The 26,297-nt window shown below is 43.7% G+C and overlaps 1 protein-coding gene across 1 annotated transcript in view; it reads left to right on the top strand.

Moving 5' to 3' along the window:
• Window positions 1–19,522: 19,522 nt before the first annotated feature.
• LOC147068089 (netrin receptor UNC5C-like) overlaps window positions 19,523–26,297 on the top strand; it is a 65,854-nt gene continuing 59,079 nt past the window's right edge. Inside the window, exons 1-3 of the mRNA XM_085952588.1 lie at window positions 19,523–19,759; window positions 24,387–24,553; window positions 25,276–25,406. Of these exons, the coding sequence (XP_085808714.1) occupies window positions 19,523–19,759; window positions 24,387–24,553; window positions 25,276–25,406 (535 nt within the window). The remainder of the gene's footprint in view (window positions 19,760–24,386; window positions 24,554–25,275; window positions 25,407–26,297) is intronic.

Below are 26,297 nucleotides of genomic sequence, written 5' to 3'. Positions count from 1 at the left end.
TTTGTTGTGTTGTCAATATGGTAAAGGGTAATTAAATTAAATGTGATTAGTTGTAATAATAATGTATAGTGTAAATTGTAAAATATTCATGTATAATGCAAAGGGTAACCAAGTAATAAAGCGGGATTTATAGATGGGCGTTGGGGGTATGTAATTAGATAGTTAAGATGTACGTAGTGATAAGTGCATATAGATCGATGTCGCTACGCGTCGCACGTACACGGCACAGTAATTGTTGATATATGCTCATAGGCCTGTTGCGAAGGCTCCCTTTTGCACGTATGTGCAATCACAAAGCGTAGCAACACTTAGGCAATCATCGATCCGATTATAATCACGATCCCGCGTAATTAATTTTCATTTCAATTTCGATTATTAATATCCGCGGTCATTCCGCGCGCGGCGTTTCCGAATCGGTATTCTGGCAGCTTTCCTGCTCGCACATACGACGGCGTCTCTGTCGTATGTGTAGAAACCGATTTCGCGATACAAATTTTCTCGCTTTGCAGTGACAGAGCCCCTCTCGCTCGCGTGTATGACGGCATCACGCTCACGCACGACGGGAGAATCGGATCAATGATTTTGGTCGATCAAGGAGACCACGTACTGGAATAAAGTGCGGGAAATCTTTGATCGGCTAGGTATGAGTATGTACTAAGCAATTATTACTGCCTATATGTTTGGTTGACGGAATGACATCCGTCAACTAGTCGTAAGTATGTGCCTGCGGCGACACCGAGCTATATTAGTTGTTAACGTGAGAAAGATTGCACGACCGATACATTTATATATTAGAATCAAGTAACTTCCCCGCGTAATATCGTTTTATATTAAGCTTTTATTTTGTAGTCAGATTGCCAATCTACCGAGTTCATGTTTTTAGACCAACGTCAAGTAGGTATTCAGGCCGTCGGGACGCCTCAAAGTTGAGCCCCCCGACGGTAGTTGGCCGAAAGATTGATATGCGCTGTCGTAGGCCTGGTGCCACAAATATGCCAATTTAACCACTGGCATATGACGCCATATCATCCAGGCTAACTTTGTAGTACTCTTGTTTCTGAGTGAGAGGTACCTTCGCCCCGCTAGAGCCCGGAAAGCCGGCCGCCGCGCGAACGCCCCTCCCTCAGCCATGAAGAGCGCCACCACGCGGGGGGTGTGCTGTATCGATAGGTAATTCAACCACGAATCCGTCGATGCCTCGCACGCCTTCGTAGGTGCGTTTTTCGTGGGGCTGGCCCAGAAACAATGCAGTATTGCTACAGCAATTACACGATCTCAGTACTCCTAGGTACTCGAAGGACGTACGTGACGAGTGAGCGACGCTGCCCAGCGGCGAGCGCCGACTCGCGCCTATAATTTTTCTTAGTCGGCCCTTACGTAGATGTCGCGGGTAATTAGTCATTGCACAATTTCCGCCACTCTCGTAAGGAAACCGTTAATTAATTTTGTCACCCGAAAAACGTTGAGCTAAGGGATGAAATCGGCCAGATTTGCATATAAACCCAATATTTTAAATTCAATATCAGTCTTCGCTTGGATTTACGACCCTGAACCTGCGAAGGTCAGCGGCGTAATTTTATCCATATATTTACATACAAGTCCCCAGGACTTGTGAGGAAGTGTGCGCCAAGGTTCGATACCTACTGGTCGACCCCTCTACCTTCATACCTACTGTCACTCTGACAGATCGCGAGTGTCAGTCAGCGACTTAGACGTTTTATTCGCGCATTTTTTTTTGTCTTTGATTATTGGACTCGGTCCTCAACCTTTATACAACAAGGTCCCGTGCTCGCGCAATCTCGCTAGTGTTAACGTAGGGATAATAATAAGGCATTAAACCTAAGTTATAATAATAAGTGTTCCCTGACTTTTCTTCGATTAATTAAATTAGATATTTTGATAAACATTGTAACTTTATTGTGGTTATGGTTTTAATAAATTAGAATATAATATAGAACTTTGAGTTTCAATAAGTATAAACAGTGCCTACCTGCTCTCCATCATCTGAATGTACCTCCACTCCAGGCCCGGAGCTAGCCGAGGATTCGGAGGCCTACATCGTGGCGCCCAACAGTATGGTGCTGTCCAGGTCGCATGAACCTGGTCGGATCCCAACCCTGAGATCCACTGCAGCATCAGAAAATAAATGAAATAGTGAGTACGACTTTTTGGTAAAATAACATTTTGTGTACCAAGCTCACAGGAAGAGCAGAGTAGTGCGATAAGTGTATGTTCAGACAATCTCGTATAAAAATCAAAACACTTAGTGCAATTTTCGAGTACAAAATACTTTGAAAATTTTAGTGATCGAAAACACTTATAAAAATTTCGTATAAAAATCAAAAACACTTAGTGCAATTTACGAATACAAAATACTTTGAAAATTTTTAGTGAACAAAAACACTTATAAAAATTTCGTATAAAAATCAAAAACACTTAGTGCAATTTACGAATACAAAATACTTTGAAAATTTTTAGTGAACAAAAACACTTATAAAAATTTCGTATAAAAATCAAAACACTTAGTGCAATTTACGAATACAAAATACTTTGAAAATTTTAGTGATCGAAAACACTTATAAAAATTTCGTATAAAAGTCAAAACACTTAGTGCAATTTTCGAAAACAAAATACTTTAAAAATTTTAGTGATTAAAAAACACTTATAAAAATTTCGTATAAAAGTCAAAACACTTAGTGCAATTTTCGAAAACAAAATACTTTAAAAATTTTAGTGATTAAAAAAAAAAAAAAAAAAACACTTATAAAAAAATTTCGTATAAAAGTCAAAACACTTAGTGCAATTTTCGAAAACAAAATACTTTAAAAATTTTTTAGTGATTAAAAAACACTTATAAAAATTTCGTATAAAAGTCAAAACACTTAGTGCAATTTTCGAAAACAAAATACTTTAAAAATTTTAGTGATTAAAAAAAACACTTATAAAAATTTTTCGTATAAAAATCAAAACACTTGTGAAATTTTAAAATAAAAACACAACACATTGTCTAAAAAAGGCTCGCATGTACACGCGGTCCAAAGCGCGCGGAGCATATTCTACGGATAGTGACAGCGACATCACAACCATGCCTCGCCCAGACGAAGAGCCGGCTGTCAGTGGACCCTCAGACATCTTCGGCGTGTCGGAGTTCCAGGACGGCCAGGTCTTCCCGGAGGACAGTCCGCGGACGGATATCACAGTCGAAAGTGGCCGACCGAGGCGAGAAGTACCCGTGGACGACGGCAGGAGGCCGTACGCTCCCAAGCCGGAGCTGAAGACGACATTCACGGGGGACCCGCGGCAACGGTTCTTAACATTCATAGAGGACTGCGAGGACTACTTCAAGGAGTCGAGGTGTCCTCAGAACTGCCGGGTCAAGGAAGCTATCAGCCGCCTAGAAGGGGAAGCGAAGGCGTGGGGACGAGAGTTCGACCCCGCCGATTCCTGGGAGGCCTTTAAGGAAGATGGTATCCTCCACTTCGAGTCTTTTGCCCGCCGTCAGAGGCAAAGGATAGACCTGCTGGTAAGGCGCCAGAGACCGGAGATGACGCCATACCGGTTCCTCCGTCAGAAGGCGGAACTAGCAGCCGTACTGATGCCGGATATGAAGCCGGAGGTGATGGGGCAGACGTTCCACTTTCTGCTGACGGGGGCAGATCAAATCCGAGTAGATCGGATTCAATGGAGGACGATGGCACAGCTAGTTGCTGCTGCCAAAACCCTCAACTCGCTGTCCGACGAGCCTACTGTAGGCTATCAATCGGCTTCAAAGCAGCCGCCGCCGCCATGCATATTGTGTGGTGGCTGCAAAGCGGAGACGAAGAGGCCGCCCACCAACGATAATTGGAGGGACCGGCCGCAGACCGGACAGAAGGGAGCAGCTCGACAGGATGACGGAGGAGCAGAGGAGGCGCCAAGGCGCCAGGGGCCCCCCAACCGTGGCGGGTACCAAGGCGGACGAGGCAGAGGCGGTGGCAACCGTGGCGATCGCCGCGCGGCCAGCGTCCAGCGTCAGGCGGCACCGGAGGAGCGCCGTCAGGAGCAGTCCCGTCCCGAATGAGGACGCACCCCGACGCCGGCGACCCATTGTCGGCTCCAAGAAGGACGTCGGTCCGACGGGCCCCGACGAAAAGTGAGCAGTGTCAAGTGTAAGGACGACCACCATACGCCTACGCAAGACATTGCTCGCGACTTGCAAACACTGGCGGTGATAAACAATAACCGTGCCGGTGTAATTAATAGTATTAGGACAGCGAAAGCTAAGTTGTTTAAGTCAAAAGACAATTCGATTGCTAAGATACCGCCTAAGACCGAATCTGGTCGCGGTAGTGTTAATCTGTGTATAAACGATGAACATGTTGTTGTTTCAGTGGCCCGGAGGGACGCGCGATCAAATGTCAATTATGCCCCTACACATGTGAGCACGCCACTACCAGGTGCGGGCGACGTACATGTGGGGGCTGAAGTGAACGCGTCGGATGCCAGCCCTGGAACCATGTGCCATCTGGTTCGAGCCGTAAGAAGCCCGAACCCCAAGACCTTCGGGTCTGACCAGTGGGAGGCATTGCCCCCTGGTCACGATGATGGCCACATCGACACTGTATATTTTTATAATAAGACCGTTTTATTAGGATTAGGATATGTTAACAGCACAAGGTGGGACGATGGGCACGGTAAGTATCGTATGCCCATCCCGAGCGAACGCGGCCGGCGAGACTCCAGCACTACACGAGCCAACCAGAGCTCGACCGGAACGGCAAGTAGCTCGGGTCGCGTCAAAGTTGACGACGGCCCCTTTGTGTTGTTTAACCCCAGTAATTATAGCGCCGATTCTGGCAACCTTTGTTTAACCCGCACTGAAACTTGCAAGGCTGAGGCTGGCCAACTAAAAACTAAAATCCGTAGCCCTAACATTGTATATAATAACCCCATGCATAGTAGTAGAATAAATGCCGAACCATCCGTTACTGCCTCCACACCGCTCGATTCGGACATCGCGACACCCATCGGTAGGTGTGCGAATGACGACGAAAAGTGTGGAATAAATTGTTTAAAGTGTGTTGTAATTAATGATGTGTATTATAATAAGTGTGAATTAACTAGTGTAAATGTAAATAATGTGAATGTGTCCAATAATGTTAGTGATGTAAATAAAATATGTGATATAAATAGTGTTATTAGTGTAAATAATCGTACCGACGTGGAAGGGGAGCTATTCGATGGCGAGTCAGCAGTGCGGAACGCCACCGTAGTCGACGACGAGGCTTCAGCGGGGGTTTATAGTGTCTGGGGGGCCACTCCCGAATTAAAGGGAGGGCACCTCCTCACACTACCCTTCCGCATCGAAGGAAATGAACGGGAGTATGAAGCCGTCATTGACACGGGAGCTACGCACACTTTGCTGCGTAGCGATCTGTATCCCCATAAAATAGTGCCGTGCGCGAAACCGCAAACGTTAGTAACGGCCGGGGGCGGATCGCTGCGTACCGAAGGGGTCGTTACCGTAAAGGGCTACCTTAGGGATAGCCCGATAGTGGTGCAGGCCCTTCTGGTCAGAAACCTGCATGTCCCATTTTTGATGGGACTGGACTGGCTGGAGGCGCAGCAGGCAGTGGTGGATATGAAGCGCCGCTGCATCCACTATGGTGACGACCTGCGACAGACGCTATATAGCAGGACGCTTCGGAAGCCCTTACCGGGGGGTCCGATCCAGACCGCGGAACTAGCGCCCGGAATTCCCGATTCGGCCCGCATCGCCTTGACGAAAGTCTTGGAGGACTTCGCGGACCGTTTCGCCGAGACCGGTCCCTTGTGTCGTACAACGGAAGTGAGGGTCTTCCTGAAGAACCCTACTCCGTTCCGTCTTGGTCCCTTCCGTCAGTCGGAAGAAAAGAAGCGACAAATTCAAGAGGACGTCGAACAGATGATGGCAGACGGGGTAATTGAACCGAGCTCCAGTCCATATCTGAGCCCAGTGGTACTGGTACCGAAGAAGGACGGGTCCACAAGGTTTTGTGTGGATTATCGGCGGCTGAATTCGCAGACGGAGGATGAGGCGACCACGCTACCGTTAATCCTAGAAACCTTGAAGGACCTAGGAACCGCTAAGGTATTCAGTTCGCTGGATCTCCGCCATGGTTACTGGCAGCTCAAGTTGCACCCAGAAACCAAACCCTTGACGGCCTTTGCGACAGCTGATGGAGGTTGCTACCAGTTTCGTGTTCTCCCCTTTGGGTTGAAGCAGGCTGTGGGAGCCTTTCAGCGTTTGATGTCGCAGGAGGTCCTGATCGGTTTGGTCAACAAGATCTGCCTCGTCTACCTCGACGACATTATTGTCTATAGTCGCAACTGGGAAGAACACGCGCAGCATTTGAGGCTCGTGTTCGAGAGACTGCAATTCCACGAATTGCGAGTCGCCCCAAAGAAATGCCAGATTGGGAGGCAGGCTGTGGATTACCTGGGACACCATATCACGGAGACGGGTAATGAGCCCCAGGAACACCACCTTGCCGAAGTGGAATCGGCTGCGGTGCCAAAAACGAGGCGAGATGTGCGCGCTTTTCTGGGCCTGTGTAACTGGCTCAGAGAATACGTGCCGCATTTTGCTGAGATGGCGGTGCCTCTGACGAAACTACTTCGCTCAACTGTGCGATTTCAATGGGGAGACGAAGCGGAGGTCGCCTTTCGTCGAATAAAGGACGCTTTAAAGCAGCCTTTGAGATTGGCTAGACCAGATTTCGAGAGGCCCTTCTGCCTCCAGACGGACGCCAGTGGGCATGGCATCGCGGCCGTATTGTTCCAACCACGGGACGATGGCGGGCGCGATGTCATCTCCTACGCGAGCAAGCGCGTCAACGAAACGGAAGCTCGTTATCATATTAACGAACTGGAAGCCATGGCCGCCGTATGGGGTATAACCAAATACCGCGGCTACCTGGAAGACCGGAAGTTCAAATTGATAACGGACAACCAGGCGTTGACGTGGTTGAACACCGCCAAGAACCAGAAGGGTAAACTCGCTAGGTGGGCGATTCTGCTCTCGGAATACAATTTCGAGACAGAACACTGCCCCGGCAGTGAGAACCACTTAGCGGATCACCTCTCGAGATTTCCGCAAGGACCAGCGGGCGCAACTCTTAGTCCGGAAGAGGAATGCGCCCGTATTGAAGCACCGACGAGACGACCGGAAGCTACGGCGATGTTGCTTATCATGGTAAACATCCGGGAGGCAGTAATTGAGAAGCAGAAGACCGACCCACGCATTATGGCGACAGTCGCGCTTTTCAATTCTCCCGACAATGCGGGAAGACGACCCGCCGGACTAGCCGTAAGGGACGGAATGCTGGTAAGGATTAGCAGTCGGATGGATCCGCAGCTAGTCGTACCAGCCGGCACAAGGGAGGATGTGATGAAAGTATACCACGACCAGAGCGGGCACCCAGGTGCCGCGGAAACCGACCGCTCTATCAGGGAGTGGTATCACTGGAAGAAGAGACGGCGTGACGTCGAAAGACACGTCCGTAGTTGCGAGGTGTGCGCCACTCGGAAGAGGGCTGCCCCGCAACCTCCGGCACCTCAGACGTCGCATATGGAAGCGGTGAGGCCATGGGAGATCCTGGCGTTAGATCTGATGGGACCATACCCAACGACCAGTCGTCGCAACAAGTACTTGCTTGTGATGACTGACATGTTCTCCCGATGGGTGGAAGCCTTCGTGATGCGATCCGCGACGGTGTCGGCGATCTTACCGTATGTGGAAAATCAGATCCTGAAACGTTATGGTTATCCGCGAGCGATTTTGACGGATAACGGGACTCAATTTGATCATCCTAGGTGGCGTACGGCTTTGGAAAAATGGGGAATCAAACACTGGACGACGGCGATTTATATGCCGCGCTGTAACCCCACCGAACGCCGAAACCAGGAGATTAAAAAGGGTCTCCGCGTCCGTCTAGCGAGCGATGACCATGACAAATGGGATCTGCACGTTCCAGACATCATGTATGATCTCCGATGCCGGAGGAACGCCGCGACTGGGTTTTCACCCGCGGAAGTGCTATGGGGGTTCCCGATCTGCCGACCGGGACACTTCAGCAACCCACTGCGGACAGAACTCGACGATGAGGTCCGGTTAGACAGGGATGAGATGAACGCGGCGGTATCGGCCAACCAAGCGGCGTACTTCAGAAGGCGAGGTACCGAGCCGACCACCGGTCCGCTGACGTTCGAGACAGGTGACCAGGTGTACACGAAGGAACACCCGAAGAAGAGGCCAGGCGCATGCGCCGGCCTAGATGCAAAGTGGAGTGGTCCGCACACTATATTGATGAAAGTCGGACGCACTCAATACTTTGTGAATCGACGTGGCAGGCCCTATAAATTCCACGTCGATCAACTCCGACGTTACCTACCTCCTGTGGCCACGGGAGCCGAGGTAACTGACGAGGGGGCAGACGATTCGGTGACGCCCCCAGCGCCACCGGACGTCACTTCCGCGAGCTTGGGTGACGGTACCGAACCGGTCGGGCCGTCAAGCATCCCAACGGCGGAAGAAGGAGTCAACTATGACTCCGAAACGGAAGACGAGATTGGGGAAACCCAAGGAGTGGATGGCGGGGGTCATACAATCGATCCCGCGCCATCAGGGGAGTATCGCCCGTGGGAGTTGGAGGACGATACAGGGGGACGCACGCCACCAGGACGGGCGTCTCCGGAAAACCCCGAGACTGACGGCCGCACTACGGTGCCCGGCGTCAGCGGGGGCCTTGAATACCGGAAGAGTGTGTTAGAGGACGTCCTAGACGACACACCTTTCAGGACAAGGCCTCCCAGACGAGAGTTCCGCTTGGCGGGACGCACGGGAAAACGGCGCCAAAAAGGGTCCGTTCTACCGGCGTCCGAAGACGTACGGTAGGAGCCCAGAACTATACGTCGTTGTTTACTACCGCTATCCGGATGCGCGCAAGAAGAGTCACGCACGTGAGGCAACTAGTTGTGGGTCAAAGGAGTGCACGCCTTAGCCCAATAAAACTCTCAAACAGAAGGCCCTTACGTGGCGTGACAGCAAAGACGCCGCGCGCATAGATGGGACAGAGGCCCAGGGTAGCGGAGTACTCACACGGGTATGAGTTGGGTTCCACCGCGTCGAAATGGAGTAGGCGGAACGGCGATATTTTTTTGTTGTTTGTTTTTGTTTTTTTTTTGTACTAATATATTGCGCATGTAAATTTTGTCTCTTGTTGTAAATAAAATAAAATCCATGTATGTACCAGCGACGTCGAGGATATGACCGGGGGAATCTCCCTGGCGTATGATTCTGCAAGTCCCAGAACGGGCTGCCTGGCTCACACCGGGAAACCTGTACACCCACCCCTGACGATGGACTGGTGGAAAGGTACTTTCTTAAGACCTTGTCCTAGTAAACACTCCACGTCAGGAGGGTGACAGGCAGACTATTTCGTCACCAGCAGCCCGGGAATGAGTTACTTAAAGTCCCATTTTTGCCTTATATAAAATTTCGTTTTTTCTTCTATATTCTGTACCCGACTCTGGGCCAATAAATAAATAATAATTACCCTTTCCTTGTCATGTGCATGCCGTAGCGTGTATAATTATTTTAGATATTTTTTTTTGTTGATAATTGTTTGTTTTGTCTTGTGCATGTATCGTTTTGTCTTGTGAGGCGGAGCCAAGGGGGCCGGTGGCTAATTGAGGTCAGATCCTGGCGGTGGTTTTGCTTTGGTTGGGGGGATTTGTCACCGACAGGTTTTTCCGCCCCTGTGGGGGGCGCTCCCATAAGGAGTAGTGCCACCCAGCCGCTCGGTCTGACCCTGGTAGTCAATGCGCCACCGATAAAATGATGACGACCCTTGGCAAAGCTGAACAAAATATTTCATGTGTTAAGTCCCGCAGTTTGCTCTGACAGGCCCCACGGCTTCTCAGAGTGAACTGTGGATGGTTAAGTCGGTCGCCACAGACCATGTAAATAATAGGTAATAGGTAATATAGTATAAGATTAAATTTTTGTTGTGTTGTCAATATGGTAAAGGGTAATTAAATTAAATGTGATTAGTTGTAATAATAATGTATAGTGTAAATTGTAAAATATTCATGTATAATGCAAAGGGTAACCAAGTAATAAAGCGGGATTTATAGATGGGCGTTGGGGGTATGTAATTAGATAGTTAAGATGTACGTAGTGATAAGTGCATATAGATCGATGTCGCTACGCGTCGCACGTACACGGCACAGTAATTGTTGATATATGCTCATAGGCCTGTTGCGAAGGCTCCCTTTTGCACGTATGTGCAATCACAAAGCGTAGCAACACTTAGGCAATCATCGATCCGATTATAATCACGATCCCGCGTAATTAATTTTCATTTCAATTTCGATTATTAATATCCGCGGTCATTCCGCGCGCGGCGTTTCCGAATCGGTATTCTGGCAGCTTTCCTGCTCGCACATACGACGGCGTCTCTGTCGTATGTGTAGAAACCGATTTCGCGATACAAATTTTCTCGCTTTGCAGTGACAGAGCCCCTCTCGCTCGCGTGTATGACGGCATCACGCTCACGCACGACGGGAGAATCGGATCAATGATTTTGGTCGATCAAGGAGACCACGTACTGGAATAAAGTGCGGGAAATCTTTGATCGGCTAGGTATGAGTATGTACTAAGCAATTATTACTGCCTATATGTTTGGTTGACGGAATGACATCCGTCAACTAGTCGTAAGTATGTGCCTGCGGCGACACCGAGCTATATTAGTTGTTAACGTGAGAAAGATTGCACGACCGATACATTTATATATTAGAATCAAGTAACTTCCCCGCGTAATATCGTTTTATATTAAGCTTTTATTTTGTAGTCAGATTGCCAATCTACCGAGTTCATGTTTTTAGACCAACGTCAAGTAGGTATTCAGGCCGTCGGGACGCCTCAAAGTTGAGCCCCCCGACGGTAGTTGGCCGAAAGATTGATATGCGCTGTCGTAGGCCTGGTGCCACAAATATGCCAATTTAACCACTGGCATATGACGCCATATCATCCAGGCTAACTTTGTAGTACTCTTGTTTCTGAGTGAGAGGTACCTTCGCCCCGCTAGAGCCCGGAAAGCCGGCCGCCGCGCGAACGCCCCTCCCTCAGCCATGAAGAGCGCCACCACGCGGGGGGTGTGCTGTATCGATAGGTAATTCAACCACGAATCCGTCGATGCCTCGCACGCCTTCGTAGGTGCGTTTTTCGTGGGGCTGGCCCAGAAACAATGCAGTATTGCTACAGCAATTACACGATCTCAGTACTCCTAGGTACTCGAAGGACGTACGTGACGAGTGAGCGACGCTGCCCAGCGGCGAGCGCCGACTCGCGCCTATAATTTTTCTTAGTCGGCCCTTACGTAGATGTCGCGGGTAATTAGTCATTGCACAATTTCCGCCACTCTCGTAAGGAAACCGTTAATTAATTTTGTCACCCGAAAAACGTTGAGCTAAGGGATGAAATCGGCCAGATTTGCATATAAACCCAATATTTTAAATTCAATATCAGTCTTCGCTTGGATTTACGACCCTGAACCTGCGAAGGTCAGCGGCGTAATTTTATCCATATATTTACATACAAGTCCCCAGGACTTGTGAGGAAGTGTGCGCCAAGGTTCGATACCTACTGGTCGACCCCTCTACCTTCATACCTACTGTCACTCTGACAGATCGCGAGTGTCAGTCAGCGACTTAGACGTTTTATTCGCGCATTTTTTTTTGTCTTTGATTATTGGACTCGGTCCTCAACCTTTATACAACAAGGTCCCGTGCTCGCGCAATCTCGCTAGTGTTAACGTAGGGATAATAATAAGGCATTAAACCTAAGTTATAATAATAAGTGTTCCCTGACTTTTCTTCGATTAATTAAATTAGATATTTTGATAAACATTGTAACTTTATTGTGGTTATGGTTTTAATAAATTAGAATATAATATAGAACTTTGAGTTTCAATAAGTATAAACAGTGCCTACCTGCTCTCCATCATCTGAATGTACCTCCACTCCAGGCCCGGAGCTAGCCGAGGATTCGGAGGCCTACAGTAGGTACCTAAGCTTTTAAAACCCAGCTTAATGTATTGTTACTTACTTGTAAGTTGTAGTAAGTACTTCCGGGGTATTATTTTATACTTAGTGTTCGACAGCTAATCTTTTAAGCCCAGTAATATTATTTTTGTGCAACTAAATATAATATGTATCTCATAATATTGTAGTTTCTTTATGACTTTATTATAAAAATAATGTAAAATATGTTTGTACAAAAAATTTCATTGCTTCAAGTACTTACTACTTATTAGCATTTGTTAATCAAGTTTGTTTAGTGTTCATTAAAGGCTGTGTTAATTTAATTCTGAGAAAATGTAAGCTTTTTTTGTCTGGACGTTGAGCTTTAGGTCGTATCCAAACGAAACTAACGACTTGGAGCACACCTGAGTTATAAATGCTCGTGTGCTTTCGGCACGGTGCTGTTTAAAGCTTTTGAAAGTTCTACTCTGCAAAGCAAAGCTATTTATTCCATGAAATACATATTATGTATTTATTTCATGATCTTATCGGTTAGATAATGGTCTTTAGTTTTAATCTCATTGATACTCGCTTTTAAAGAAAAAGAAATAATCAATTTATCACATACTTCCGTGGTAATGTATTAATGTGATACATAGATAATTGGTGTGAGTCAATATTCTTGCATTAATTACAATGTGCCAGATTTGTATATTATGTATATTAAAAAAATAGTAAATACTCTCTGCGTAAACTACCGAGTACCGACGGCCTTATTTTTTTGGTAATAGGTAGGTATATACTTATATTGATTTTAATTGAAAACAGTCGCTATATATATAGTGAATAGTGATTGATAATAAATTAAATGTAAAGTTAAAATAATTTATTCTATCTAATATTATCATAGAATATATTTTAAATTATGGAATGGCTAAGATTATAATTAGGGATTGCAATATCGAATGAAATGTCAATACCGGTTTTTCGGTGTTTCTTATTGAATACCGGTATTTCTTAATTATTAAAAAAACAGTAGGTGCTTATCAATAAATATAGCTATTAAAATCTTTTTAACAAATTAAAGAAAAAACCTACATACCTACATTTATTATGTTGACATTTAAAAATATGTATTGAACATAATTGTAGAACTAGTGATTTTTTACAAATAATTTGAATATATTGATAATTTTAACTAAAGCCCTCAAAAGTTCATCAAGTGCAAATAAGTCCGGCTGAAGGAAAAGCTTCTTAAGTTCAATGCTTGTACAGTCATCAATAATTATAGAATAATCGAACATTTTTGTCACGGATGTTTTCTATTTCGAAATAATATGATAATTCATCCCGACAATTACATTTATAGTTATTTGATGAATTTTTTTTCACCTCTGTTGGATTCACTCATTTGCATTTTAGCAGCACATAACTTATCATTTTCAAAAACGTAAACGAGTGTGCTTTCTCAATACCGAAAATTCCGGTATTTTGTAAATATTCTTTAAACATACAAGGCCTATAAGTACTTATGTAATTATTATACAATATGCCTTATTATCTTGTTTATCTGCATGTTACCATGTCAATGATATCTAGCTAGAAGAGCATCGTTTCACTTTACATCACATTCAAAACTGACTTCATTCGACTAAATATATTATACACGATTATGGAATTAATTTTAATTTATTGAAAAGAGATTGCGATTACAACACGCTCCCTTGCCCCCAAAACAAGCCTGGGGAAGTTTCATTTTGAATCAGATGTATGCTATTGATTCACACGTCTCACCCATCTATTATCAAGATGGTAACAATATGCACTACCATTTTAACTTTTACAGAAAATAATAATTATAAAAATACTACAAATCTCGCGTCATCTTTCGTGAGCACAACTTCAAAAACGTAGTAGGTACTCCAAAGATGTAAGCCCAATGATTTAAATACAATGGAGGTGTTTTGAATGAGTTAATGTTTTATTTGCGTCGGACATTTTTTATCCAGACTTATTGAAAGCCACACGCGTTCAAATTGATTGAGTAGAACTCGAGACTCGAGTATGACCGGATTCGAGTTTACCCATACACTTATAATGAGATTTGTCAATGTAATTCATGAACGACCACCATTACAAGTATTTGTTTAATATGATTTGTTTTCATTAATTACGATTATAGTCAGCGTTATAAAACCCGTAAATCCACCGTTCGCACCGGGGTTAGGTTCGTGTTAGAAAAGTAGAATTTGAAACCCGTCAGATGTTTTGTCGCTCATTTTTTATAATTTTACCGATACTTTAACTAAAGACTCGCTGTCATACTACCTCTTCGCTCTGGAGTGAGGATCCGTTGTTTGGACTTTTGTCTATTCTGTTAAAGAAAACTTTTACAATTTTACAGATCTCTTCCATTTCCAATGCCGGGGCATATTTGAGGTCCTCTGTGTCGCTCAAAACTTAAGTTATATCTATATTTAATTAGTAAATTAACCTAAGAGGCTATTACGTATTTCTTGAGTAGCCTAATAATAATTGTACAGTATAAGCAGACGATTGCATACATAATTAATAATAATATAACATAATTTCGAGAAAAAAATATTAATAAAATCTATAGTTTTTAACTTTAACATGAACGATGTTAGTTGACAAGGTATATTTTCTTGTACAAAATAAATTTGATGCTTTTCAGCTACCTACTATTTATCAGATTTACCACCGCGATCGTAGGTACGTCCTTTATTCAACAAATTCACAATGTCATCTAATTTTTTTGATATATTTTAAATGTATGGTCGATTACTTTTCTCGTCAGCTGTCTATTTTTATGAATATAGAATTCAAGTAAAACAGTTAGAATAAGAATGCTGAGGTTAACAGTAAATTTGTTTTCAGTTAAGCATTTTTCTCTGGTTCTCTTTACCTTTATTTCAGTACTTTATTAATAATGTAGGTACAATATATTTTGGATACAGATTACAGGTTAAAGGTAACATATTATATACACAAGAAGTCCACCCTTAGGGACTTAGGGCTCTCGTGCAAAATCCCATAAAGTCTAAGCGTTTATAAACAAGTTTTTTGTGGAGACAATAGAAAATATTGAACACACATACTTTAAAAACACCTCAGATATATACCAAAATACGAGATTTTTAAGTAAAGAAGAGACACCTGACGGGACTTGAACCTATAATCACTAGATTCACGCCAATGTGCTTTACCATTTAAGTTACAGGCATCCTGTCTAATTTCGACGAAATTAACTAGTAGTTTTTATATGAAATTGTGTTACGTTTAGCTATCGGTTATTGTATTTTAAAATTAAGGTATCATAATAGCAAGGAGTAATTGAAACTACTATTCGTATGTACAATCAGTCAGTTTTTGTATTTTTACCACGTTTTTCTTAGCTCGTATTCTTGTTTGTCCGGTGGTTGTTTATCCAGTACAAATCTTCAATCGATTTTAACTAACTTCCCGACTAGCTAGACATTTAAAACTTTTAAAATATATCAGAACACGATGCCAATGCATTATTTTAATACTTTTAGCCATCTTTAAGTAGAATTGAATTCATTTTCAGTTAATTCTGTTTTGTATGAAAAGTTATTTCGGAAGAAATTCGTAATCCAATACACGACATTTCGTATTCTATATGCAAAATAGCAAAAAAATAAACGGCCTTATTTGTACTAAATTATGATTTAAGAACGTTGTATATAAAAAGTTCTTTTTATCTTGTAATTATTTAAACTGTTGTTGCCTGGAGGAATATTTTACACCAAACTATGAAAATTTAAATGATAAAAATTACAGATTTTTTGACCTCACTCGTGCAGTACAAATATTTTGTATGTTTATAGAGAAAGGGTATGGATTAACGACCTCATCGTTTGTGTAAATTTACCACAGTTTGTTGTGTTCCTGAATAACAAAATCACATATTGACTCGTATGAAAATAATATTGTATTAAATAAATTAAATTTCCTCGTACAAAATAGATATCATTCGATGTCAGTATAATATTTTGAAGTCTATCAGCACAGTTTCGCTGTAACAGCAATGCATCTATTAATTATTATTTACCAGAGCACTGCTTTGTGAATTTTCCATTGTGGTTTGATAACAATTTTAACCACGTTATTATATCAGAGATTTAATAACTAACCTGTACTAGTACTTGGTGAAATTTTGAAATTGTTTTGATTATGAGAGAAAATTATGATTTTGTGAAGCATCGTTGAAAAGGGATTTACAAACATAATATAAATACGGTGCACTATTTGTGGAAATTTTAATTATCATTTACAAATGACGTTGATTCGTAGATGGTGATTTTATTCAAAATTATCCAAAACTAGTACTATAAACATACCAAATAAATGTGAAGTTCGATAGTTTTAATAGAAAATATGACGTATGTAAAGGACGCTCAATGAGAGAAAACGATGGAATAGGCTTCATGTAAGAGCAGTCGGAAGTAATAGAGGTAACAATTATTAAATTTACCCTATGTAATTCATGCGCAGCGAAAGAAATCACAATCTGCGCAATTTCAATATTAAGTAGTCCAGCATTATACTAGTAACTAGAATAATGTAGCCAAAGCCGGCCGGGACACGAAACTGCACATTTTGATTGTAGTGCTGTAATGGATCAACTTAATCTTGAAACTACGCAGATGGAAGATTTCTTCCACTAATTGTATCGTTTTTTCTCATTCAGCGTCGATCTAACTACGTCATATTTTCATTTAAAACTATTAAAATTGACGCTTACGTAGTATGTTTATAGTTGTTGCTTATTATTCAAATGCAATATCGAAAACTATTTCTAGAAAATGATGATTGTTGTAAAATGGTAGATAATAGTAAATAATTAATTTTTAAATAATATTCAATCAAAAATCTTCATTTACTGCGAACATGTTACCGTAATGCATTCGAAGATAATCAATTGCTAGCACTACCGCTGTACTCGCTATTCAACGCTCCGGCCTACCGACAGTCGGCCTTTAATTTCTTATTATTATCAATATAAGCATGTTTTCATCACTTACTAGGTACCCATTACCAGTTGTGCATTGCATGATGAAATGGCTCAAATCTAAACTAGTCTGGATCTGGTTCAACCCTTGAAATTTCCACTCATTATTGGTAAGAATGTAATAATGAAACGTTTAGCAAGTGAATTAGTATATGATATAAATAAATCTATGGTATATCTGTAGGTACATTTACATAATACTTGCCACATATTTCGGTTCCTGATATAACCGTCTAAAAATATTTTATCCTTTTGCTACTACGTAGGTTGCACTTCCATCGACTTCTAGGAAGCAGTGAGGTATCTATGTACCTACATTGGCGTTTATTTAACTATAGTTTGTAGTGCTATACATTCGCATTAAAATAAATTTTATTACGTTGAATTTATTATGTGCGCAAAAAATATATCTTCGGCAGATTTGCCTCACGCAATCAATGATGGACTTCGCTCAAGAGTCAAGACTATTTCACTTACCGTCGTGATAGTCCGCACGGTTGCCCGCACAAAATGTCAATCTGGTGTCCGGTGAGTGTACTTTTTAGTAATTCTTCTTCTTCTTCGGCCACATCCGCCCCTTAGTTGGAGCATATAGACACCACGCGGCGCCTCCAAGAATCCCTGTCGCTCGCCAGTTTTCTTGCTTCGTTCCAGGTCAAACCAGCATCCCGTAGCTCCGCCGTATACACTCTATATATAGTATTTAGCAGTCTTTCAGGACGCCGAAATCCGGTCGGCTTAAAGAACAGGCAAGCCAGGTTGAAGTTCTTTACTGGCATCCGCAGCACGTGGCCGAGCTAGGTCCAACGTCGCCTCTTCACTCTCAGCGTGCTAAGAGGTTGCTTGGTGCGTTCTCTTGTCTTCTGACTTAAGTCGTACCACCGCACACTCAGTATCCGTCGCAAACGTCTGTTTTCGAAGCTCAGTATACGGTTGCTATGGTTCGCTACTGTAAAGCAGCACCGTCAGAATGCAAGCATCGAATAGATGGCATTTGGTTTTGAGTGTTTTGCCGAGTATCGTGAGTCCCAGACACTTCGCAACAAGTTGAATGTTGCTCCAGTCATTCCCATTCGGATAGCAAGCTCTCTCTGCAAAATGCAATATCCCGTGAAGGGAGACCTTATCCTTCTACCTTCCACCAGGTATTTGAGGCTGTCGACATTTTGCCCGTTCTAGTAATTAATCAGAAAATAAAACAGAAGGATAATAGGTACCTACACATTTTATAATATCTTGGTAATTTAGCATATTTCAGTTATTAGGTAAGTAGGACTTGATTTAATATAGTGTTTTCTTATCAAGTATGACATGTTAAAATAAAATGCTTTTCTTTAAAAATATCTATTTCATATGTCTACTTTCTTTAGCGCCACATTAATTAAACAGTTTATGTTTGCACATTCAAGTAAGAATTTAAGTTAGTCAAATACCCAATACGTCTTTCATACTACAAAGAAATACTTAGTCATAGGTATATCTATACAATCTTTCGTATGTGTAAACAAATTGGTATTTGATCTATGCACTCTAAGGCCGGCTGCACGGTGTGAAATTAACAGGAATTTCCACCGATAGACCAATTTCTCAGCGGCTTATTTTAATGTGAAATAAAAATATAGGCGTCGCCGACGTCGTGTGTAAAATAAAATGTTCCAAAAACAGCGCCGAATATAAATTCGACGGCGTTTACCGTTCGCATGTCAGTCGTCAACTGCACTCAGATTCACATCTGCGGACTTTCTGGGGGATCTGGTATTTGTTTAAAATGTATCTTGACGTTATTTTTGTTAAATAAAATAATAAAACTTTTTAAATACTCCTTAATAATATAATATCTTATCACATACGTCGTACACTGTGATAGACGTTAGATTGGTTTTGAATAATGATACTACACCCAAAGTCAACTATATGACGTGCAGACTGCAGAGTAACTATTTTCTTATCTTTTCATTTTTTCGTCCAGGTAAAGAAAATGCCACCATTATTGACTCGTATAGTTAACTATCAATTTCAAATGAATCATCGAAGCTACTGAATACTTAATTAAATAACATGAGCAGTTTTCATAATGACATTTGACGACAGATCAATAATTTAATTTGTCGAACCTCGAGCGTTAAATATAAACAAATGAACGTCATCGGGGTGAAGTGATTGTGACTTATAACGTAGAAGATCTATACGAAATTGGCTAATGCTAATAGCAACTCGTATAAAATAGCATATCGATGCTTTTAATAACTACATTATTTGTACTGAAAGATATATTTTCTTTACCAAATATTAGATTAATAAAGTATCTGCGCGTTTTTGGCAATCTGCGAAACTAAAAATCCCACCACTTTGGTATTTACATAGGTATGTTCCTGATCCCGTTTTCATTCATTACACTCGGCGGAGCTGATCAAGACGGTTCGGGAAATGGACATCGATTTGGTCCTGGTGCAGGAGCCTTACTCCTACGGCCCCAACCTGGGTTTCAGTGGGGGTCGGGTAATGCACCACGGCCTGGGGTCCATGGCCTGCATCTTCGTTGCGAATCCTACCCTAGTGGTGCTACACCTTGCCCACTTGTCGAGCGAACTCTTTGCCGTAGCGGAGGTCTCCGACCGATCGGGGAACTCCATTTTGGTGGTCTCTTCTTACTTTAAATTCAGCGTAAACATCCTGAAATGCGTCGAGCAGCTCGATAAAATTCTGGTTGCATGCCGCGGCAAACAGATTATAGTGGGAGCGGACGTCAACGTTCAATCATGGCTGTGGGCCCCCCGGGGGCCGCGGTCTGGCCGGGACAATCCGGCGCCCCTCGAGGAACTCGTGGCAACTCACGACCTGACGGTGCTGAATAACTCTAATGGTCCAGCCACATTCTCTACCAACAATGGGGAATCTCACATTGATGTCACTTTGATATCCAATGGTTCTGCCGGACGCGTCGTGAACTGGACTGTCCATTTGGAAGCGTCAGCAAGCGACCACCGTCTGATCACGTTCGCCTACAGGACCGAGAGGGGCCACGCGTCTCTCGCTCCACTTGTGAGCGAGTCACTGCCGAGGCGTTTCAGGACCAAGGGAACCGACTGGGTACGTTTTGACCGCGAGTTTGCTGAGGGTCTGGACAGGATGGCCTCGCGCCCTCCGCCAAAGGACATGCACGCTGCGGCTGAGGACCTCACGAATCTCATTATTGAAAAAGCGGAGGGCACTATCGGAAGGACGACCCCGAGACCGCCGAACCTCGCACCCTGGTGGAAGCCGAGACTGACAAGACTGAGAGACACGATGAGGAGGGCCAGAAGGGCCTTACAAGCAGCGCGAAGATCGCTGGAGGGGCCGCTGCACGCGGACCATCCGCTTGCGGTCACCTACAGGACCACTAGACTCAAGTTCAAAAAGGCAATCAGTAAGGCTAAGAAGGTGCACTGGAGAGAGTTCGTCACTGAAATGGGTGGCAATGATCCGTGGGGCCCCCCCTTCCGCGTGATGAAGCTGGGCTTACGGCCCGGAAAAGTCATGTCGGCGGTACGGCGCCCCGACGGATCGTTCACCAATAGCTCTGAAGAGTCCGCCACAGTCCTGTTGGATGCTCTTATCCCGCAGGACAACGAGTCGCTCGACATTGACAACGACCGATTTCAGCAGCTTCGCGTCTATGCGCTGCTCCCCTTAAACACTCCGCGATCCGCAGCCACTACCATGTCCGAGCTAGGGATCCTGTTTGCCAGCCTCCCGATTGGCAAAGCCCCGGGGCTTGACTGCATAGATAACGCGCTAGCGAGAAGGGCGTGGTCTCTTGCCTCACACGAGATCACGCAACTCTACAAAGAATGCATGAGTAGTGGCATATTCCCCGACTGCTGGAAAAAGGGTCATCTCACGGTGATCCCCAAAGCTGGCAGTCGCCCTCCTTGTGACCCGAAAGCGTATAGACCGATTACGCTCCTTCCCGTCTTCGGGAAGATATTGGAAAGATTGATAAACAGCAGGATTGAGTCCCACCTGTCGGAAAACTGTCCAATCTCGCAAAGACAATTTGGGTTTAGACCCGGAAAGTCCACCGAGGATGCGATTCGCTTTGTGATCGATTCTGTGGAGAGCTCTGGCAAGGACCTCGTTGCCGGGATTTTTCTCGACATCGCGGGCGCGTTTGATACTGCGTGGTGGCCCTTGGTTCTGGCAAAGCTTAGGCTGAAACAGATCCCCGGGGACCTCTTTGCCTTAGTTCAAAGCTACTTCAGCAATAGGGAGATAACCTACGACTCCGGCCCCAGCCTGATTCACAGGAGGACCACCATGGAGTGTCCCCAGGGCTCCGTCCTGGGACCCCTTCTGTGGAACATTCTGTTTGACGACGTTCTGTCCCTGCCACTGCCTCCGGGCTGCACGCTCGTTGCGTACGCCGACGACTTGCTCCTGCTTGTTGGGGCGACGAGCCGACCGGCACTTGAGCGTGCAGCCACGGACGCCTTGGGCAGAATCCTTAATTGGGGGTTGCTGAACAAGCTGACCTTTGCCCCGAGCAAAACGGAAGCTGTCCTCCTCAGGGGTAGTTCTCGGGTCAACATAACTCGACGGCCGCCCACGGTTCGTTTTGGCCAGACCTCAGTGCGTTTCTCCGAAAGGGTTACGTATCTGGGAGTAATTCTTGATGACAAGCTGTCTTTCGTTCACCACGCCAAGACGGCCGTCTCTAAGGCCAATTCGGCCTATCAGAGAATGGCCCGAATGGCGGGCAGCAATTGGGGACTTAAGCCTAGAGCCCTTAAGGTTGCATACGGCGCAATTTTCATGGGAATTGCCGGTTACGCCTCCAGCATTTGGCATTCTCGAGTAAACTCCTTAACTCTCGTGAGACGCGTACTATTAAGCGGGCAGCGACTTGCGCTGATCTCGCTTACCAAAGCCTACCGCACAACTTCTACTGACGCGCTTGCCGTATTCGCGGGGGTGCTACCCCTCGATCTGCACGTCCAAGTCAGAAGATCGATCACCCTCCTCTTGAGGGGGATCAGCACAATACTCGCCGGTGTCCATCTGACACCACCGCAGAGATCCGAAGACGTTCCTTACAGGAAGACTGTAAGTGACATTGTGTACAAGACCGCATTTGCGGCATGGCAGGCGAGGTGGACCGCCTCCCCCAAGGGGCGGCACACTTACCGTTTTTTTCCAGACGTATTCTGCAGGCACCAAACTAGAAGACTCCAACCTTCGCACTGGATTAGCCAGTTCCTCACCGGCCATGGCAACTTCGCCGCCAGACTCCACGAGTTTGGCTTGATAGTAGATGGGCCGGGTTGTACCTGCGGGCATGACCACCAAGATGTTGAACACATCCTCTGGGATTGCCCGCTTATGGAATTCGAACGAGCGGAGCTGTTTGCCAGGGTCCGTCCTCACACGGGCCCAATTGGTCATGGAGATCTGGTAGCAACCGAGGCCAACTTTGCGGCATTTGAGAAATTTGCAGCGTCGTATGGGGAGCGGGATAGTCCCGACTCTTCTGTAGACTCATCCATTTCAATTCGTGACACTCAGTATGCGGGTACACAAAGCGCTTAACGTCAGCGGACAGCAGAGCCAGTCCAAAAACAAACATTTTCTTTCTTAACTTTCTTCTTTCAGCACTACGGTGCATGGTTGCAGCATCAGTCCCGTGCGGCTCCGTCTCGGGACGGAATGAGCACTTAAAATCACTTCTTTCAGACACGTTTAAAGCGTCATAGAAAGCGGCCGTGCATATCCACGGTTGTGCATATATGACGGGTGGTGGTGGGCACTTTAACGTATACATATATGTACAGTGCTATGAAGGGCGGCTCTCGTACTCTAGTGCGCAAGGATCCGGAGCTCAGGGTTCGTTTGCCGGTGATGTTACAATACATTTATGTGATTGTTTCACTTCTGTCATTGTCATCGATGCGAATGACATGTTGTATGTACGAGGGTGGGTCAATAAGTCCTTAGAAAAGCCGACAGGTGGCGCGACTAGTACTGTAAGCGGTTTGTTTTCATGCAGCGGCACTACCGATTCAGTATGCTGCGAAGTTTCAATCAGATTGGTCGGGTTGTTGTTTTTTATTTTCGTACATTTAAAAAAAAAATTTGCTTGTTTACAAAAATGGAGAAAATTGAGTTTAGAGCTGTTATTAAACATTTTAATATAAAAGGGTTAACAGCAAAGGAAATAAAAAATGAGTTGGATTTAGTTCACGGCATATCTGCTCCTTCACTTGCAACTATTTATAACTGGTTAAATGAATTTAAACGTGGTCGTACATCAACAAAGGATGAACCACGCTCAGGACGTCCTGTAGAGGTGACTACACCAGAAATGATCAATAAAATCCACGATATGGTGTTAAGTGACCGAAGATTAAAGTTGAGTGAGATAATTGAGGTTACAGGGATCTCAAAAGTTAGCGTCATTTCTATTTTACATGACAAATTGGGCATGAAAAAAATTTCTGCAAGATGGGTGCCGCGTTTGCTCACAGTCGACAATAAACGCAATAGGGTGGTGGCCTCTAAAGCCCTGTTGTTGCTCATGCAACGCAATCCGGATGAATTTTTTCGTTGCTTTGTGACTGTAGATGAAACATGGATACACCACTATACCCCCGAGACGAAAGAACAGTCAAAGCAGTGGATTGCGAAAGGCGAACCATGTCCAAAGAAGGCGAAAACCGTAAAATCAGCTGGTAAGGTTATGGCTACTGTATTTTGGGATGCACGTGGAATTATTTTCGTTGACTATTTGGAAAAAGAAAAAACAATAACAGGGGATTATTATGCATTTTTATTGGACCAGCTAAAAAACGAAATTGAAGAAAAACGGCCTCATTTAAACAGGAAAAAAATCCTCTTTCATCAGGACAATGCCTGTGTTCACACATGTTTACGATCAATGGCTAAAATTGAAGAATTGAAGTTCGAATTGGTCGACCACCCACCGTATTCGCCAGATTTAGCCCCCAGTGACTTTTTCCTTTTCCCAAACTTAAAAAAATGGCTAAGTGGACAACGTTTTTTTTCAAATGTAGAAGTCATCGATCGGACAAATGCTTATTTTGAGGACCTTCCGAAAACTTATTTTTCTGACGGTTTAAAAAAAATTGAGAAACGTCTAACCAAGTGTATTGAGCTCCAAGGAGATTATGTTGAGAAATAAAAAAAAAATACGAAAATAAAAACTGTTTTAATGCTTTTTTCTAAGGAATTATTGACCCACCCTCGTAGTATTAAAAGAACCAATCACAACAATGATAATAATGTCGGTTGTTAGAATAGAGAGAATATTTTTCGGACCGCGAAATCTAACACCGAGTATTCTCGGCAGTTTATGCACGAATGTAGAACAGAGAGTCGAGTCAATTTATCAACGGGCTCAGAGGGTCAGACCAGGAACACTGCCCTCGTGATAAATAGCCCAGCCCTATCAGCCGCCGGGACGTTTACAGGAAAAGTTGGCGCGCCGTGTTTAGATAATACTACAGTCGGTATTAATTTATTTATTGTGGTTTCACGCTTTTCAAATTCGTCATATGGCCATTATTATAACGAATGACCCGAATCCTGTCCGCTGGTAACTTTATTAAGTAAAGCACGAACCTCTTGCATTGGATATACCAGTGGCGAAGGATGTTTGTTATGGTCGGTAGGCTGTGTAGTTCGATAGTAAAAAAGCTCTAGGACAGCATTTTTACAGTAACTACTTATATTTGAATTTTGTTTAATCTTCAGTATTTAACTGAACAAAACATATTATATCTTACCTTCTTATAATAGATGTTACACTAAAAAAGAGAACATGCTCTAAAATAGCTGTTTAAGAAAACCAATGCCCAAGCGCAATTTAAACTCGAGCTAAAAAAATGTAGTGTCACGGTAGTGTGCACAATAACAAACATTACATTGTTATATGCACCGGATGGCCTGATAGGCTTAAATACCTACACCCTCAAGCCACGTGATAGTATGACGCTGGTTTTAACATTATATGTATGTTTTTTTTACAATACGTATGTAATCGTATGCATGTGTTGTATGCGTGAAATGTTCAAATCATTTGGAGCTTTTTTTGATTGTATTATTATATTAGTACCATGTACGTGTCAGTCTGGTATATACATCTTCGTCTTCTTACTGGTGCTATAATCCTGTGTTGTTTTTAGCCTCTTCAACATCAGCCTCCATCCAGATCTGGCCAAGCTCGCTTCTCTCCAGTTGCGGATGCTCATCCAACTCGGCACTATATTTTATACGAGGTTGACGAGTGGTGAATTTTCCTCCTGGCTTACCGAAAGTCAGTTTCTTTCAGTAATGAGGTCTCCATGAAGACGACCTAGGTATGGAATGTGTTATAGGCATAAGTTCACACAGATATTTTGCAAGGAGAGACACCATCTGTCATCTTATGCTCCAATAATCATGTACTTACATATATATATGATATAATAAACTGCATAGGTTATAATTAACAGACAACATTAATTTACCATGTTTCATTGAGAATCTAAAATGCAATTATTAGAGCATGCTTTTTTGGCATACATTTCATTTGGGCTACAAGTTGTCGAATACTGTTTTAGATATTCAAATATTGTCACACGGTTTATTTATGGGTACAACTCAAAACTGACGTTTTATGGGCCCTAGCGTCTCCGAGTCAGATTTAATTGAGCTGCATCGCCCGGCGTGAAATGACCCATACGATTGAGTGTGGCGTGGTAGGTTTTGCGATCCAGATAACAACGATTAATAACTCTCAACCTAGATGCGGAAAATGTATCCAGGAAAAAGTTTTTTTGTGAACGCTATTTCGTGGTTGCGTTGAAAATGATTGATGGTTGTGAGTTTGAATTCGCTGACAGAAATACAGCGTTTTGTTACTAACTCGTTATAAGATTTATTTTAGTTTACTTATTGCTCATGTTTCTTATATAAGCGTATAATAGCAAACCAAACGTTGAAACCATTGATTTACATGCGGTAACGAAAAGATCTAAACCCCCTTGGTTGAAAGGTTGAAACCCTTTCTATTTTATGTATAGGTATAAATGTCATCATTATTATTGATGGTGCCACAGCCTGCTGTAAGCCCGGCCGCCTATAATATTGCTTTCCACCATCTCTTCTCTGTTACACTCTAATATCAGATGGATACGCCGATAGTCTGGAACAGTAATTCCCAGCG

This window comes from Rhyacophila brunnea, unplaced genomic scaffold (genome assembly GCF_057557595.1).
Source record: "Rhyacophila brunnea isolate RB1 unplaced genomic scaffold, BYU_Rbru_1.0 scaffold_3, whole genome shotgun sequence".
In the NCBI taxonomy this organism is placed as follows: Eukaryota; Metazoa; Arthropoda; class Insecta; order Trichoptera; family Rhyacophilidae; genus Rhyacophila; species Rhyacophila brunnea.
The sequence above is the reverse complement of the archived record's forward strand: the minus strand, read 5'-3'. Positions and strand labels throughout refer to the sequence as shown.